The sequence below is a fragment of the Myotis nattereri genome, assembly GCF_964212035.1.
Source record: "Myotis nattereri genome assembly, chromosome: 18".
NCBI classification, from domain to species: Eukaryota; Metazoa; Chordata; class Mammalia; order Chiroptera; family Vespertilionidae; genus Myotis; species Myotis nattereri.
The window spans coordinates 24,723,715-24,742,572 of NC_138093.1; the positions used below are offsets into that span (position 1 = coordinate 24,723,715).

Here is an 18,858-nt window from a genome sequence, read left to right on the forward strand (position 1 = left end):
TAATAACCAATTTCAGAGGATATGGAGGCATAAGAAAAATTTGCACCAGTTGTACCTGTTAGCTTCAGTCTTCACAACCCATATTCATTCTGTTGCTGTACTTGACATGGCTGAAGGTTGGTAACTGTACATTTTTAGATTTTATGAGTTTCTTGTATGATTCGGGACCATTTCAGAAATCTATAACAGACACACTATTCAAACTAACTTAAGCCAAAGAGAACTTATTAATCTACTAGAGGCCCGGTGCACAACATTTGTGCACTGGGGGGAGGGGGTCTTCTCAGCCCAGCTTGCACCCTCTCACTCCTTACTGCCCGCCTGCTCTCTGCTTTTTACCGCTCAGCTTGCTGCTCCTTAGTGCTGCCGCACAGGCGGGAGAGGCTCCTGCCACCACCGCTGCACTCGCCAGCTGTGAGCCTGGCTTCTGGCTGAGCAGTGCTCCTCCTGTGGGAGTGCACTGACTACCAGGGGGCACTCCTGCATTGAGCATCTGCCTCCTGGTGGTCAGTGAGCATCATAGCGACTGGTCGTTCTGCCGTTTGGTAGATTTGCATATTAAGGTTTTATTATATAGGATAATTATACCTGGTCCCTAATGTTCTATTTCTGCCCCTATCAAAAGGATTTGCCCAAGATCATTCAGTGCTACCCATGGCACAGGCAGGATTCGAACCAGGCCTGTCAAGCGTCCAGGGCCCTTCCTATAGCAAGGCCCCACACTGCCTTTCTGAAGGAAGATTCATCGATGCAAGACTATGGCGTGAGTGAGGGTCTCTTGACTCTCCAATGTGATAACTAACCTGGGTGAGGACAGAAAGACTGCTGTGCCAGCCCACTGTGCAATGACATTCCAGCTAAAGGCTGAGCCCACTAGCTACCCAGACTGACTGCCAGGCAGAGTCCCACCACTTGGACTTGATATATGGGGTAGAGAAGGCAGCCCTCACTGCCTGTGATCCCCAGCACCTGCTCTACTTCCCTTCTTACCTGCCCACCTCTGCTGGGCCTCCCTTCCCCTTCAGCTGTGAGACTACACGTGCTCAGGCTCAGCTAATCTTTGAACTTGCTCTTGGTTCTCGGGCGCCTAAGTCCCCGGGCATGTCTCTTTCCAGGAAGACTTCCTGGCAGAAGGTAAGCACAGGCCAGTTTTGGTGAAAATGCTTTAAAATCTTTCTTGAGGCCTTAAAAGATAGTTGAGATGGTTTCCGAGATGATTTGAGCAAATTCATCACGGTAGAGAAAGTGTCATTAATGTATAATCGGAGTTCATTTCCTCATATGAGTAGCGCTGAAAGAGTACTTTGAAGTAATCAAAGTTTGTATTATTAGAAATGATGGATCTTTTGCTCTTTCCGCCACTCTGGAAAAATGCAGGAACCATAATATGGGTTGAAATGAAATATGCTTCTAAAAGGAGGCAATTTCACAACGCAATGGATAAGTAACTGCCGAGGTGGCTGAATCTGATGCATTGTTCTCTCTTCTCTTACCATTGTGCTGTGCAACAAATCCAGGATGCTGAAAGAAAAGGAAGCATTTCGAGAATGACCAAGATCAGATTTAATTGATCAACCTAGAGAATGGGATTCAGAGGAGGAAGAAGGAAACTTGCTCACACCTTTTCCTAAAAGCTCCACTAAGAAAAAAAGGCAAAATGGGAGTTTTCTGAACATAAAGTGGGGCTTGGTATATTTGTGTTTGGTGTGTGTGTGAGTGTGTGCGTGTGTAGAGGGTAGTATCTTTCTCAGGGGGAGTTTACTTGGAAATATTTGTTATGAGAGATCTGGATATTATTGAAAATAATACAATGAAGGGAAACCAAGGCAGAAAAGTAAACTATATATTAGTTAAACTTCGTATATGGAAATCCATGTTTACACAAGAGATAAGTAAGTAGGGAGTGGATGATTATTGATGGATTTTTGTTGTTGTTTTAAATGTTTTTCTAAATAAGATTTCCCTAAGTACCAAGATTCTAATTGGGCATCCATGCTATAAGATATAGGAAACTAAGTTATATTATGTTAAGAAGCCAATATTGTGCTAATTTGCCTAAGTTTCCTTTAGTTGCCCGCATGATTAACCACTCTTCCACCTTGCCCTCCCTACACCACACCCCTCCCCCCACACACACACACAAAAGATGCCCAGGTTAAACATGTCGCAGGGGGAAGTTCAGGAAAAAAATATGCTTAAGAAGCTTGGTAGATCCCTTTGTATGAAAAGAATGTATTTATCCCAGGTGAGTAGTGTTCATCCCCAAAGTTTCCTCTGAAGGATTAATTCTTGGCCTTTTCTGGTGAGCCCAGTCCTTATTGATAAGTGCAATTTGAAGTGATAGACATACAAGCTACTAAAAGTATTCTATACTTTTCTATGTCAACTAACTCAAATTTATCTTCTTTCTAATTAGTTTGAATGAGTGCCATAGTATAGACATTGCAAATTTATTCAAGAAAAAACTTTCAGAGTCCAAAGAAGGGTGCTTGAGATGCTTTTGCTCACTAGACTTAGAAGTTGCCTTTGGATAGTAGGAGACTGTTGGTTGCCAACTCTCTTCTTCCTGTTTTAGGCTCTCAGTGCCATCTATCTTTGGAGTCAGTGTAACTGGGTGACCCAGTTCTGGCCAATGATACATGAGGGCAAGTTAGCTAGGGTGAGAGGGGGGATTCACTTCCGGGAATGACTTTTATTCCTGATAAAAACAGAGGTGGGGGTTCAAACAATTTTATGAGGATGTGATCTTGGAACTACAGCAGCAATTTTGTTACCATGAGCTGACTATCTGAGAATGAACATTGACTACTCAAAGATATTAGAGTCGAAAGATTTTTTAAAAGATTTTTGATTGGCTAGAAGGGGCGATGTGGGGGAAAGAGGACACATGTAATACTTTCAACAATGAAGTTTTTTTTTAAAGAATTTTGATGGCATCATCAAGTGACATCTCAACACTGGAGCCATCTATGTCCAGATAAATGTGTTAATTTCTTAAGCCATTGTTTGTCACGTATTCTGTGACTTGCAGCTGTATGTAGCCTGACTGATACAACAGACCTGGCAAAAGAAAAGGCTCTTATTACCCTTCATAAAAGAAAACTCTCTTTTCTACTTTCTGTCTCAACTAGGGATGCTATGACACAATTTGTATACGTTAGCAATTCTGAAACTACTTTGCATGTATGCTATGGTTAAACAAAAAACCAAGTTTTCTCACTATCAAAGAAAGAAGTTAGAAATAAGCAGAGAAGGCTAGAATGAACCCTGTCGTTCTAGATTAAAAATGACTATAATTAGTATGAAACCACTACCTGTTGTATATACATGGGTAGAAAGATACAGAAGTAAATCTAAATCTGTGTGTATACTAGTATATGGGTTAGTAAACATACACACATTTCCTTGTTTATCAGTTCAAAAAAAGGGCCTAATGATACCCCATTAGCAATGAGCACGCAGATCTTGCTTTCTAAATATCAGCCTCCAATAAAAGAAACCAAGGCTTCTTGAAGAAATGGCTGATTCTATGACTCAACCAAGGAAAATACAAGTCTGGAGCTGCCTACAGTGCCTTAAAGTAAGGAAGTGCTAAAATAATAAAGGACAGGGCATGTTTGGGGCATATCTAAGACTACTCACACAATGACTCATAGGGCTCAGCCTATAGTTGCATTAATGGCTAACATTTATCACAAGGACAGAATAACATTACACAGCAGATCATGAAGAGAAAAAGATACATTGGAGAAATCTATCAATAGGCCTTTGATACTGTCCCTGCCAGCCCAAGAGGAGACACACCAGGTGTGCTGCCTTCTCTAACAGTGAACATGCATGTGTATGTCTCTCCTCCGGAAGCCCATCTGAGACTCAGAGTTGAGGGGTGTTATTGGGGGATAGTCATGTAGGCATTCTCTGACTGGCAAGTGCCAAAATCCCAGGATCTCAGAAGGAAGCAGGTGTTTGGTACCTGAAGTGGAAAAAATAAACCTTCCCAGTGTCGGGAACGTTCCATATCAACATGGGGAACTCTTCACAAGCCAAGTTCCCAGATGCCAGCCAAGGGCAATCTTGGCAGCAGGCCCTTCTAAAGATAGCAGCCATGGGCCTGCTATGGTAACTCCTTCCTGTACATGCCATATAAAATGGACACAGAAACCAACCTACCACCCCCATGGCCAAACATGGAACAATTTGAACAGCAAAATAAATAATTGTAGCATAGCATTATAATTCAAAGACTAAAATAGATATCCAGGAGTCTATACTGATATCAGTAAGTAAATTAGAAGGGAGAGGACTACATCTTTCTTACAGAATTATTCCAAATAAGTGTAGAAGGAAAATTGTAGGGGAAATTGAAAATCACCATTAGAGCATAACAATGATAATTGCTATAAGCAAGATTCCCTAAAATTAGTAGATGAAACAGGAAAAGCAGAATGTTTGTATACCCTCAAAGTATCTCACCAAAAAATATTAATTATTGTGGTGATTTAAACATGTATCCACAAATTTTTTTATAATTAGCCTTCCAGGAGCTGAAGTACAATTCCCTTCTCCCTGAGTGTGGATTGGACTTACTAAGTTCTCCTAACAGAGTCTATAAAAGGGAAGAATAGTATCTTTACAGTAGAGAAATCTGGCAGACATTAATTGATCCAAGTGATCAAAATTAACATCGGTAATAAGTAATGTTGATATAATGTACCCATGATGAGATGCGATAAAACGGGTACTTCACCTCTGTGATATTATTTCCCAAAATCCATAAATTTAGTCTAATAATGAAAAAAAATCAGAAAAAAAACCCAATCCAGAGATATTCTACAGAATACCTGACCAGTACTATTCAAAATTGTCAAGGTCATGAGAAACAAGGAATGACTGAGTATCACAGATTGAAGGGACTTAGACGTAATGATGAAATCTAACATGGATTGGATCTGGGAACCAAAAGGGACACTAATGGAAAAACTGGTGAAATCAGAAGGAAGTCTGTAGTTTAGTTAATAGTATTGTACCAATGTTAATTTCAGTGCCAATCATTGAATGATAGTTCTATAACATGTTAATGTGAGGGGAAGCTGGATGAAGGATATCCGTGAACTCTCTGTACTATATTTGCAACTCTTCTGTAAATCTAAAGTTATTTCAAAAAAAAAATTGTAGGCTGGCACATAACAGTTACTATCTGATGTTAGCTTCTCTTGGTTAATTTACTTGATAATCACCCCCAGTGGGCGATAATGCTGGGAAATTTCTTGTTGCCTCTACTCCAAATAAAGTGTTTCTAATAATGAGTGATTTTATAGCATTGGGAAATGTCATTGCCCTTTAAAAGAACAATGTCATGATAGAAAGCTACCAGACTGAAAGTTAATGTTTTTGGTCTTTTTTTTTTTTTTTCAGTTGCTGGGGATGCCTTGGTTTTATTCTTCTATCAGTGGAGACTGGTTTCCAGACCACCAGTATGGCTGGAGAATTGGGTCTGGACTGTGGCCACTTGGAGGCAAGATGCCCCTATACCAGGCCCTACCCTACTAGCCCAACTATCCAAGCCTGTGGTCTTGAGGTTGTTTGGAAATATATGACCCAGAATGCTGAAATCAAGTCAACACTGAAGCCAGAAATGCCCCCAAATGGGACAGTGTAAAAAGTGTGGCACATGTGGACCTCATTGCTGGCCCTAAGAGTTCTAGTTGTATCCTATTCTTACCTGTGCTTCATCCTACAGTAAAATGTTTCTTTTCCTCTCATTGGAAGAGAGCTTTGTAAGTTTTACCCTGGCTAAGCTCCTTCTTGCTCAGTGGGCTTTGTAAAGCTACTATGGAGTAGTTATTTATGTTCCTACCTACTTCCTAAAAGAATCTACGGATGGCTCATTCTCCAAATAATTTTGCTAACCTGGGTCTTTATTCTCATCCAGACCATCTGTTCCTCTTCACCATGAAGTCAGAGCACTAAAGTTGTGACAGCACAATCATTTCCATGGTAACAGGATGTGGTCTTCATCACTGAACCCTGATTTCCCTCTGCCCGGGATCAAGCAGCAGGAGGATGGCGGAGTACATGCTAACATTTCCATTGTTTTCATGTTTAGCTTCTCTCCAAAGTTCTTATTTTTTTAAAAAAATATATTTTATTGTTTTTTTTACAGAGAGGAAGGGAGAGAGATAGAGAGTTAGAAACATCGATGAGAGAGAAACATCGATCAGCTGCCTCCTGCACATCTCCCACTGGGGATATGCCCGCAACCCAGGCACATGCCCTTGACCGGAATCGAACCTGGGGCCCTTCAGTCCGCAGGCCGACGCTCTATCCACTGAGCCAAACCGGTTTCGGCCAAAGTTCTTATTTTTGATTCTAAAATCTTATACTGAGCCTGGATATGTGTTTTTGCATGGTTTACACATAAAATCTTTGTCCACTAAATGATTAGATATGCAAGCCAAAAAATAATAAGTAGAGAAATATCACATACACACACGCACACACACACACACACACACACACTATAATATGTAAACTTACTTGAAAGTGGGATGATTAGCAAATGCTCTTTTCATTCGTATAGAACAGCGGTACTCAACCTGTGGGTCACCACCCCTTTGGGGGTCGAATAACCCTTTCACGGGTCGCCTAAGACCATCGGCAAACACATATATAATTACATAATGTTTTTGTGATTAATCATTATGCTTTAATTATGTTCAATTTGTAACAATGAAAATACATCCTGCATATCAGATATTTACATTATGATTCATAACAGTAGCAAAATTACAGTTATGAAGTAGCAACAAAAATAATTTTATGGTTGGGGGTCACCACAACATGAGGAACTGTATTAAAGGGTCGCGGCATTAGGAAGGTTGAGAACCAGTGGTATAGAAGAAAAGAGAATAAGAAATGAAAAAAATCTATTTAAAAGACAAAAATCTTCTAAGCCTAAGAAATTGGCTTTGATGACTGTGAAAAGCAGTGGAAGGCAGCTGACCTCATTCCTACTCAATGCTTTCCCTGCCTTGCTTAGCACCATAAGACATAAAAGTCTTCCTGTGGGAGCTCAGACCCTCTGACCGAAGGAAGATGGATCAGTAGCTTTATTCATTTAAAGGACTGATACCTGGATATTTTGTCCATTTGTTTTAATCTCACACAACTTTTTCTTCTCTTATTTATAAAAGTAACTTATATTATCTGAATATTGATCCTTTGTTTGATATATGTGTTGCAATTATCTTCTCCCAGACTGTGACTTTCCTTTAAATATTGTTTCTAGGATATTTTATCAAACAAAATTATGAAATTTGGAGTTTTCAAACTTATTAGGCTTTTCCTTTATGCTTTTGATGGTACGTTTAAATAATCCTCCCCCCCCCCTGTGATTATCAAGGTGTTCACTTATAATTTCTTCTAATGGTTATAACATTTTTATTTTGTTCCAGGTTTAGATCTTTAATTCCTCTGGAGTTTAATTTATAGCAGTGGTTCTCAAACAGTAGTATGGGAGTAACTGAAAGTCCCAAGACTCTTTCAGGAAGTTTGCAAGGTCAACCCTATTTTTGTCAGAATACCAAGACATCATTTGCTTTTTTCACTCTCATTCTCTCATGAGTAGTAGATCCAGAGGCTATGTGATATGTAATGATGTCATCACTGATTGGGCAACTTATAAACAGCAGAAAATTGTAGAGGTTATAGCAGGCTTGTCATGTTCTTGACTCTAAAGATAATACTTCTAGTCTCATAATTAATGTTAGTTATAGACTCTTTGTATATACTCACATCAAGTTAATAGTCTTTGTTAGCTAAAAGATTTTGTTATTAATTATGGTTCTTGACTTTTCATTTTATTTGTATTTATTGAGATAGGCAGCATATGGATCTTTTCCTTAATCTGATAATAGGTGGGTTATAGATAAGATTTTAGGTAGGTCTTTGTATTTCAGGTCAACTTTATTTGTGCTTGATGTATGATATTGTATATTCTGCTGGATTTGATTTTGTAATTTATTTAGGATTTTCATATCAAAGTTCAAAAAATGTGATTTGTCTAAATGTTTTTGTCCTATTTTGGTATCCAGATTACAGTAAATGCATAAAATAAGCTGGGTAGACTTTACTCCTGTTACCTGGAACAATTTGTATAGATGGAATTGTGCCATTAACATTGGTAAAGCTTACCTGTAAAACCATTCGTCATGGTTTCTTTGACAAAACATGGGGGGAGGATGGGAAGGATATTACCAGGAGACTCCCTCCCTCATATCCAATAAGTGACCAAGTCTTATCATCATATTTCCATTTAAGGAATTTTTATAGCAAAGAATTTATTAACTATCACTAGAGCCATAGCAGTATAATGAATTAAAGATGAGGTTAAGTTAGAATAAAAAAATTAAAATGTCACTGAAGTCTATGTAAAAATAGTTTTGGTATTGCCGTATGGAACATAAAGCTTGAAAGAATAAGAACTTACAAGAGATTGCTAGATTTAGTTAGAAGGTTCTTGGTGATCTCAAGGTCACCTGAGGGGTGAAAGATGAATTTCTTCAGAGTATATAGCAGTTGGACAACTGTCTGTGTTACTGTTGTACTTAGCTAGTTGTGAATAGTAATAATAGGAAAGGAGCAAAGGGGAGGCCAGACATTATAAGCTTGGTCATCTGGGCAGCTTCACTGAGAAACTGCAGTTTGACACTCCCCAGGGAACTACTGGTCCATTCCTTGCAGATCACTGGGGAAAGGGATCCAACAAGGGGGAAGGTGGATGCTTATGCAGTGAGGTTGAGGTTATGTAGAGAAGATGCTTGCCTGTCAGTCTAATCTGGGAAACAGATAATTGGCTAGAGGGGGTAGAGCCACTGCAAGTACTCAAAATCTTAGAAGGTTAAAATCTGCATACAAAGGAATTCTCTTGTTCCTCTTGCTTTGCTCCTTCTTCCTTGCCCTCACCCATGCTCCCACCGAAGCCAGGTGTCCCTAGAAGCCACATGGACCATGGCCATGCAGACCCACATGCCATGGACTGCAGCTGGGAGCACGGGCTAATCTGGGCTGTATTCAATATGGAATGGTGGCTCTGGGCAGTAGCTCTGGGACCTTGGATACTCAGGGGTTTATTTCCACAGAAATAAAACTTTCCATGACACCTCATGCTCCTATGGGGACTTCAGGAAATTCTTATTCCAGTGGCACCCCAAGAAGCTCACTTCCACCAGCAACAGGTGGGGGACACAGAGGGCACCCCACTGATAACATCTGGAACGTGCTGTTTTGTATTGTTTTAAATGTTTTCATTTTTCCCAAAATGGGTAAGCGTTGGGTGCCATCACACTTTTTACCCACAGGTTCAATTCAAATGATACATTTTATTTTGGAGAATCGTCTTTCAAATGACAATGCAAAGTTTCTCATGGTGTATACCAGCCTCCTTGAAGTGGCTCGTCACATAGAATCATCTCCCACTGTCACAGATTATAGGCAAGGAGAGCCAGGATGTCCCTTCAGAAGACAGAGATTGCTGAGTCTGGAGGCATACTGCAGAGGTCACCAGGTCCCTTCCTTGTTTTTAAGACAGAATGGGAATCGAGTCCCTTCTTAATATCTCTCAATTAAAGCAGATTCTAATAGATAGGCATCTAACAACTATTACTACCACCAGGCAGTGCAGTTCTTTCCTTATTTTTCTTATTCTTTTTTCCTGCGCTTGCTTGCTTCCTTCTCCGTTCAGTTCTCCTGCCTCTCTCTCTTTTTTTTCTCACCCATAAATAGAAAATAAAAATTTTGAGGTTCCTGACTGGTTACATTCCAGAGAAATAAGGAAATGCAGGTTGTTGTATAACTGGGAGAGATCAGGGGTGTGACCTAAAGTTGAGAGAAGAGGGGGGTTTTAAAGGTAAAGGAAGGCAAAAAGGTTAAATATAGGTTTCATTACATAAAATGATTCTTTTGTGAATTCCATCCGGGCATTTCATCTTTCGCCGGTGATCCAAAATTACCAAAGATGGTCAATAACATGTATTCAAAGATGATCACCTTCATTAGTTTTTGTTTGTACAAGAGTATCAATATTGCATTAGAGTGAGCCTTAGAAAATGCCTTAGGAACTTATAAGATCTTTTTTTTCCAACCATTGGGATATAAAATGTCACTGAATTCAATGTAAAAACAGTGTTGGTATTGCCCAATGGACCATAAAGTTTGAAAGAATAAGACTTGCAAGAGATTGTTAGATTTAGTTACATTAATCTTTAACCTATCTCCTTTTCAATTTCCAATGTTACTTTCAGGCTCTTGTGATCTTGTGATGTCATTCTTTAAAAACAATGACAAACTCCTAATAACAACAGGAAACCTATCTTACTCTTTGGTTGGTGGGAGATATTGAAAAATATAAAAATAAAAAAGCCACCCATCAATAGTTTGCCTCACAGAAATAACTGCTATTAATATTTTCTTGTATTTCTGACCATTTCCTGTGCAATTCTATTTCATAGTTAGATTTTGTGTATGCGGTTTTGTATCTTTCAGGCATGTGCTAGCCTAGAACACTTTTAGTCATGGTTTCCCATCACTTTTCTGGCCAGTGGAACTGTATATATTCCTTGTCCTGCTGGGAAGTAGAATTTGAAAAAGTGAACTCTGCAAAGTCTCCTTCTGAAGGAGACACTTAAGTGGGTGATCCAGGTGCATGTCTGTTCTTTATCTCAGGCTGGAATGGCTCTAGGGACCTCTACCACAGATTTATCCTCTATAATTGCCCCCATTTATTTGATTCTCCTCTAAACTTTAAATTCTGAAAGCAAGACTGTATACACATTTCTACCCCAGGACCAGCCTATGACCCTTTATGTAAAAAATTCTAGTATATTTTTGGAGATTGGATGAATGAAAGGAAAAGGAAACACTACAATTCTAGAGAATCCGTAACTCATCAAGCCTTCTCCTCAGTATCAGGATGTGTGCATCTGGATTAAACTTCCCAGAAGTAAAATGTAGATTTGGATTTGTTGTGAACGAGTAGGGAAAGACAGGAATTGATCATCAGTGGAGCATCCCCTATAGATCCTGAACCCCTGACTCTACCTAAGATTCCTACTGTGCTTTAATGCTTAAATTTGGCTGTCCACAAATATTTATAGAAAATTAATTTCAACTCTTTCCTCATTTAATGATCTTTGTAACATCTAGGCCACTGCTGACTACATTTTGGAAATGGTGGCATTCCCATATTTGGCATGCCTATAGGCTTGGTCCCACCACAGGAACATTGTTAAAGAACTAAAACCATACATGTCCTATTGGAGAAAGTATTGGATCACTTGAGGGACATTAATAACAAGCTTACAGCTAATGAGAGAGAGAGAGAGAGAGAGAGAGAGAGAGAGAGAGAGAGAGAGAGAGGCAGAGAGAGAGGCAGAGAACCATTCCAGAGATGTCAGTTTGAAAGAAGACAGAAGAAAGCACAGACAGTGGTCTTGCTCCTGATGAGCCTCCTTATCCTCTCCAGCTTTGGCAGATCTTGGATCTCATCTCATTCAAACAAAACTGATAACGAACTGAGACACCCTCTGTAAGCAGACGGAAACGGTTTTCTCTCTCGGCAATTTATATTTGGTCAAGATGCATTGGTCATATGGTTTTGAGGCAGGGTGCTGTGTACTGCTCTCTCTGCAAATGCAATTTTACAACATTTTGTGTGTGTTTTTATTTTTATTTATTTATTTTTTTAGAAACTGTTTATTTTCCATCAACCTTATTTCCGTTCCGTTAAGAATTTGTGGAAGAACAGCTTAGGACCACTCAGTGGTTGTTCCTACCCATTCAGTAGCCTGAGCGGTGGGGGCTGCAGACCAGTCTTCAGTGGCAGGCTGAGCACTCCAGTCTTCAGTAGGAAACTGCTGAATGGGCACAGAGGGCACCTGCAAGCCTTCAGACCAGTCTGTAACCTCAGGCTGAGCAGCAGTGAACTCGGGAGCAGGGGCAGTCCATTCGCCCTGAAATTCCTCCTTGGCCACAGCCTTTTCAGCAGCGGCCTGCTCTTCCTTTTCAATCTCTTCAGGATCCCTGTAGAAGTAAAGATCAGGCATGACTTCCCACGGGTGTTCACGGGAGATAGTGCCACGCATGCGGAGTACTTCCCGGGCCAGCATCCACCACATCAGACCCACTGAGTGAGCCCCCTTGTTGTTGCAAGGGATGGCGATGTCCACATAGCGCAGCGGAGAGTCCGTGTTACACAGAGCGATGGTGGGCAGGTTAACGTAAGACGCCTCTGTGAGAGGCTGGTGGTCAGCCCTGGGATCAGTAGCCACCAGAAGTCTTGGCTCCCGGAAGGCTGCCTGGATCTGGTTGATGAAGGTTCCAGGAGTGAAGCTGCCGGCAACAGGAGTGGCTCCAGTGGCAGCAGCGAACTTCAGCACAGCTCGCTGGCCAGGATTCCTGGACGATGGGACACTGACGTCAGCTGGGTTTTCGATGTCAACAATGGCACGAGCTGCCAGCAGAAGCTTCTCCCAGGTTCTCTTCAGATTGGTGATGTAGATGCCATCACTGTTCCTTTTGTAGATGGACTGTTCCATTTGGAAGTCAAGGTTGGTGCCACCTAAGTGGGTTCCTGCTGCAAGGAATCGGAGGACATCCTCCTCCTCCTTCATTTGCAGGACATCAAGGGCTCCGGACTTTGTGACAAGGTTCCCTTTAAGTTACGTGGGAACCGAGAACAATGCCGTATGGAGCCCTCCCTTGGTAGTGCGGAAAGCAACATTTTGTGTGTGTTTTTAGAAAAACAAGTTTAATTCCTATTATTTACAGTGTGAAGTTGAATGTGTGAAGCTCTGATTCACCTTATTTGCATAAAGAGAGCAGCAGGAAATGTTGAGTGCCTTCAAGTACCCGAAACTGCTAAGTTCATTACATACATTATCTAAGGTCGGAGAAGAGGCAGGCAAAGACCAGATCACATAAGTCATCCAAAGGATCGGGAACTGTATTCTAAGGGCAATGGAAAGCCAATGGAAATTTTAGGCCAGAAAATAAAAATAAAAATAAAAATGGCTAAAATGTGAAATATAAGAATACATTAATATACTGTTTAATTAATGTACTGTGTTCTGGAATGTGTTCTAATATGCAGTAATCCAATAATATAAGTATATATATGACAAAAGTATCTAGATTTCTGATATGTAGAATTTTTCTGAGAACTGAAAAGACCCTAAGGGTAGTTAACCAAAGCAGAACAGTACTTGGGTACATATTCTCAGTATGCCTATGTCTCTTTGCCTTTCATCGATACTGTTTTAACTTGAATTGCAAATGGAGGTGATAAAATAAGGGCGGGAAAGGAGAGAGGTGTGCCCATGTGCATGGGTGTGTATATATGTGTGTGTGTGTGTGTGTGTGTGTGTGTGTGTCCGCATGCGCACATAACATGTGGTTTCCCATGGTTTTGGAGAAGAGCAAATTTATGACAATGAATGTCAGTATCACATTTTCTGTGCTCAAAAATAGCAGTCTACCCTATAAAAATTAGGAAAGTGAACACTGCTGGGTAATACAACAGATTCTGACTTGAAATATATTAATTTTTTACTAGGGACCCCAAGATAGCTCTGTTAGTATTGGAAGAGTAAAGAGGCCCTTGGATAATATAGAGTATTACAGACTAAGGTTTTAATTTTCTTTCACTTTTTAAAATTGATTTCAGAGAAGAAGAAAGAGATAAAGACATCCATGATGAGAGAGAATCATTGATTGGCTGCCTCCTGCACACCCCCTACTGGGGACTAAGCCTGAAACCTGGGCATGTGCTTTGACCGGGATTTGAACTGGTGAACTCTTTGTTTATGGGTCAAAACTCAACCACTGAACAACACCGGCCTGGTAGCAGATAAGATTTTTAAGGTGTGGTTCTTTCCTAAAGGGATTTTCTTATGGGAAGTTGGGAAAAATTCTTGAAGATTAATGAGGTTTTTTTTTCTCTTGGATCGTGGACTGCATTGCTTCCTGACTGTTCTCCAGGCTCAATGGCTCCCTCTTAGGAGTGAATGAGTAAGTATATACTTAGCAAACTTCTTTGAGAAAGGCTGCTGACCATTGGTATAAGAAACCACGAGCTACAGGGGACGTGCGTTTAGCTGTCAGTTGTCAATCTGACTCATTTTTCAAAGAGAATGAATCACCCATTTGATTGACTCATGTAGCTCCATGGTACAAGGTGTGGTAGCACAAAGAGCACAGGTCAGCTTCAGGCACATTATGTACTTGAATACTGAAATTGATCAGTCATTCTTCTCAAAATAAAAACTCATTTATTATGTACCTAATTGTATACATGACTTGAAAACATTCCGAATATGTAGGCTAACTATCAGAATAAATTAGCACTTGTTAAGGTTCCGTGGAACAGGTAAGATGTCTATTATTATAAAAAGGGAGGAGGCTAGCTATGCATTAATTGTCAGGTTACCAAAGCTCAGAGTAAATTTGGAAGGAATGTTAAGAGTGGCTTCCCAGCAAGTGCTTGGTGTCTGGTTGAAAACTGGCCACGCTGCTTACTTACTTGGGCACAAATGTGGTTACATTAGGCTGTTTGCTCTAAAATCTGATGCTCAATATCCTGATATTGTATTCTTTTCTGTAATCAGAGTCATGGATAAAGAAATCTTCTTTACAATCCCCCAACCCCCCCCAAAAGAAATATATCTTCTAGCACTGAATGAGAATAGATTTGGGTATATGGCCAGACCTGAGTAGTATAGCCAAAGATTAAACAAGCTATTATTTAAAAAAATAATTTTATGCTTCAGCAGTTCTAAATTATTCATTTTTGCTTGATATAAAAGAGCAAGGAAGCAAAAAAAAAAAAATTAGCATTTCTCCAGTGCCAGTGTAGTGTGTCAGGCACTCATATACTCAGTCACGTCAATCATCATTAAAATTGACAAGGAGCAGGTAATAGGTAATGTTTCCGTTTTTGTCAAGGAAGAAACTGTAGTTCAGAGACTGAGATGGGAATAGTCAGGTGTGCTTGCTTATGATCTTCCCATAAAATCACTTAGGCACAAACTGAAAAACTTGAACTCAGGTAGGATTAAATGAAATGAGACAGCTTCTCCTCTTTAATTTATTTTGATTAAGATATAATCTGTATCTGCACGGGGGCAGGGGTGGGGAGGCAAATAAAATCTATTGCAGAAAGATGCTTGTATTCTACAAATCTGTTGATGGAGAGGGGCAATAGGAAGATTGGGATTGGGAAATGTACATTAAGCAACATGTCAATCCTGGGTCCTAATTTTTCTGAGTCCTGTTGATTTTTTAAAGTATTTTCAAGATGGGCATCAATGTCTTATAACCTGCAAAATGTGAATGGTGCTGTCCTGTCTAGTTTTTAAGGACACTGTAAAGCTACCGAACAAGCTTTAAAAAGTTATTAGGAAAGTTGCTATAAAATGCAAAGATGGTTTATATTTTGGACCCTCACCTGTGTACCTAAATTACTTTGTTCTTACCTTAATTACCACATCTATCATATTGCATCCTAATCACTTCTCTACTCTCTGGTATCTTGACCAGCAGGTGGTTCCTCCAAGACAAGGGACCATGTCTTTTTTTATTGCAGTATCCATAGTAACCTAGACAGTGCCTGAAATAGAACAAGTGCTCAGTAAAAGTTTATTGAATAAACAACACAATAAAAGGATTCATCTTTTTTAAAAAATATATATTTTCATTGATTTCAGAGAGAAAGGGAGAGAGAGAGAAACATCAGTGATGAGAATCATTGATTGGCTGCCTCCTGCACACTCGCTACTGGGGATTGAGCCTGCAACCCGGACGTATGCCCTTGACGGGAATCGAAGCAGGCCGACTCTCTATCCACTGAGCCAAACCGGCTGGGACAAGGAGTCATCTTTTTTTTCTTTTTCTTTTTTATCCTAGTCTCCTTATTTCCAAAATCAGGAGAGAGTAATATTTTCCTAGGTTGCTTATCAGGAGTGTCACAATACATGCTCATGTGCCGTTCCCTGGAGATAGTGGCCACAAAGAAGGGATCATGAAGATGATTACCAAAGGGGTGATTATTTTACATCACAAAAGTTTTATTCTGGCTAAAATCATTTTAAATTCTAGCCAATACATTTCAGGAGAGAAGCGCAGGGTGTTTGGGGTACTAGGTAGTCCCAGGAAATCTCCATCTCTGGGCTCTCCGGGTGGAAGAACCGGAGAGGAGAGCAACCGCTCACTAGGTGGCTCCCTTCCCCGCGGGCGGGCGGCGGCGCGGGGCGGGTGCCGGGGCCATTGTGCAGCGGCGGTCACCCTCGCGCCGCGTCACGCACCACGGCCCGGGCGCGGGCGGCGGGGCTCAGTTTGCGTCTCGTTCACCCTCATCTGCCTTTGGGACCGATTTCCAAGCAGCCCGTGCTCTCATTTCCTCCGAACGTACACCTGATGGTCCCAATAGGAGACATGGGTTGGTCCAGCCTCTTAGCAGATGCATCGTCAGGGGAGGGTCTTGCCCGTCCGGCCCGCCTGGGAGGCAGCGGGAAGCAGGGGCTCACGCAGCATGAGCCCATCAAACCCCTCGTGTTAACCACCCAGCGAGGAGGACGCGTCTGGAGGGTGGCACACACCCCAAAGGGCTTTGGAGAGCTGCTTACACCGCTCCGCCGTGCGAGGTGAAAATAGAATTTATGTCAAGTGCCTTCAAAACCAGTAGGATGACTTCCCCGGCGGCTTCTCACACACTCATTACGCCTGGCCCCATTCCTTATTTCTGTTTTACACAAAATACACAGACATTCAAAAAGATGTGTCCCAATGACAATCACCCCCACCCCACCCCCACCCCCCCCAGACGCCTTCCATCGGAACTTCGCGCCAGGATCTAGGGATGGTTTTGTTTTTAATCCTATTTCCCCCAACCCTGTCCTCCCCGACCCGAGAGACACAGAGTGGCGAGTTCCCAAGCGCGGCAGGCTCATCCGAGAATGGAGTTCGCCAAGAAGGAGCGACTCGGTCTCCTTCGGATAATCCAGCGGGGCCTCCATGGGGGGCACAACCGCCTCGGTTCTAAAAGATGGAAACCCACTTGTTAGCTTTGTAGGATGCGTTCCCTCTCGCCCTGGCCTCCTGGCGGCAGGTGGTGGCTCCGGAAGGCCGGAGGTGGGGGGGGGGGGGGCGGGCTCCGAGGAGGCTCCGTTTGCGAGGGAGGGGGTGGGGGGTGGGGGATTCCCATAAGGGGGTCGACCCGCCGGGAGAAGTGGAATGTCCCTTCGGCAGGCAGGAGGGCGATCTCGGCTGTCGGGTGCCGTTCTCCTCCCTCAGGGACCCCGCCTTGGCGGGATCCCGCCTCCCCGAGCCCGAGGCTGTGGTGGGGAAACCCCTCGGCCGCCGCAGCCCAGCGCCGCCTCCGCGCTTCCCGGCTCCGGCCCGCCGCCTGCCCGCCTTAGGGCCCTGCGTCTTCTCCGCAGGCCCGGCCCGCCCCGCGCAGGGCAGGGAGAGGAAACTATGGAGGTGGTTCCCGCACTCGAGCGGGCGGAAAAGCCCACGGTGAATGCCTCGGGGTCTCCCCCAATGCTGCGGGCAGGGGGAAGGGAGGAGGAAACGAACTTCCCCGCCCGGGAGAACCACCCGGATTCCCAACCTAGGGGAGAGGCCTTCAGATGTCCGGGAAGCCGAGGGGAAACCCCGGGCACCTTCCCGGGTATCTATTCGCCAAGGGAGGGTCAACCGGTTGGCGCACATTGGTTACCATGACAATACTACAGCTCCAGTTTCCATGGCAGCTGCTGATCCAATCCAGTTGCCTTTCTTTCTCTTCTTCCCTGGGCTCCACCCCACCCCCTCCAACAGTCTCCCTGCGTGCGGGGAGGAGGGGCCGCGGAAAACAAGAAGGGGTCCTTCGTGTCACTCTAGGGCACGAGGGGAGACCGGAGTCCAGACTGGCGGGCGGAACTGTAGGAGAAAGGGGCGCCGTTTCCGGTAGGGAAGAGTGGAGGATTGGAACAAGGAAGAGAAGTCGGGTGGGTTTGAAAGACGGGGGAAGACTTTGAGTGTGACTCCCCGTAGATCTGGGCTCGATGGTCCCGGTGAGGCTGGGGTGGCCCCCTTGCGCGGGGGAGAGGCGTGGATTGGCCGGAAACCGCCCAGCCCCCACAGCGGGCTACTCAGAGACCGCACAGCTGCCGCCCAGGTAGCTGCTCCCCCGAGGAAGCGGTACCGAGTCGGAAACCACCGAGGGGCCGGCGCCGCTGAAGTCTCGCGAGAGGGATCCCTACTTCCTTCCTGCGCTTCTCCTCTTCCCCCGCCCCTTCCCCCCTCCCCCCGCCCCCCTCCCTCCTCCCGGGTCGGAGTGTCCCTGCGCCCCACGGGCCGGAGCTGCAGCGAGAGCAGCTTTCCCCGGTCCCTCCCCTTCGCCTCCCTCACCCCCACCCCCCCGCCGAGCGAGGAGGAGCCGGAGGAGAGGAAGATGGCGGCGGCCGCCAGCACCCGCGGGGCCGCGGGGCCGCTCCGAGGAGCCTGAGGAACCCTAGAGGCTTCGCGGGAAGACGCGGCGGCGGAGGATGAGCCTGCTGAGCGCGCAGTATCTCCGGTGAGTGCCGGGCCGGCCCGGACGGAGGGGAGCGGGCCGCGGGCTGGGGCATGGAGCCCCCGACCCAGAGGTGGTATATCCGGGGTGGCGGGGGAGTTGCTGTGTCCCCTTTCCCCGGCGGGAGGTGGGGCTGGAGGGTCCCCGCGCGAGGCGGCGAGGCGGCGGGGCGGGCGCGCAGGGGCGCCGAGCCCCTGCGGCGGGCCGGGCTGGGTCCCCGCGAAGCCGGCTCGCCTCGGTGCGGGGAAGGT

General features: G+C 43.8%; 2 protein-coding genes across 4 annotated transcripts in view; one reads left to right on the forward strand and one right to left on the reverse strand.

Annotated features, from left to right (window-relative positions):
• Window positions 1–11,759: 11,759 nt before the first annotated feature.
• Window positions 11,760–12,686, reverse strand: LOC308534453 (small ribosomal subunit protein uS2-like). The gene has a single exon (XM_081112960.1). The coding sequence runs from the start codon at window positions 12,666–12,668 to the stop codon at window positions 11,805–11,807; it is 864 nt and encodes a 287-aa protein (XP_080969086.1). The 5' UTR covers window positions 12,669–12,686; the 3' UTR covers window positions 11,760–11,804.
• A 5,681-nt stretch (window positions 12,687–18,367) lies between these two features.
• The window catches only part of SMG7 (SMG7 nonsense mediated mRNA decay factor), a gene marked incomplete at its 5' end in the record, with an annotated part of 56,049 nt that continues 55,558 nt past the window's right edge, over window positions 18,368–18,858 (forward strand). For 2 of the 3 annotated variants that reach the window (XM_081112751.1, XM_081112753.1), the window contains one exon: window positions 18,368–18,610. In XM_081112751.1, the coding sequence (XP_080968877.1) occupies window positions 18,582–18,610 (29 nt within the window). The remainder of the gene's footprint in view (window positions 18,611–18,858) is intronic. The other variant, XM_081112752.1, reaches the window with a different exon arrangement.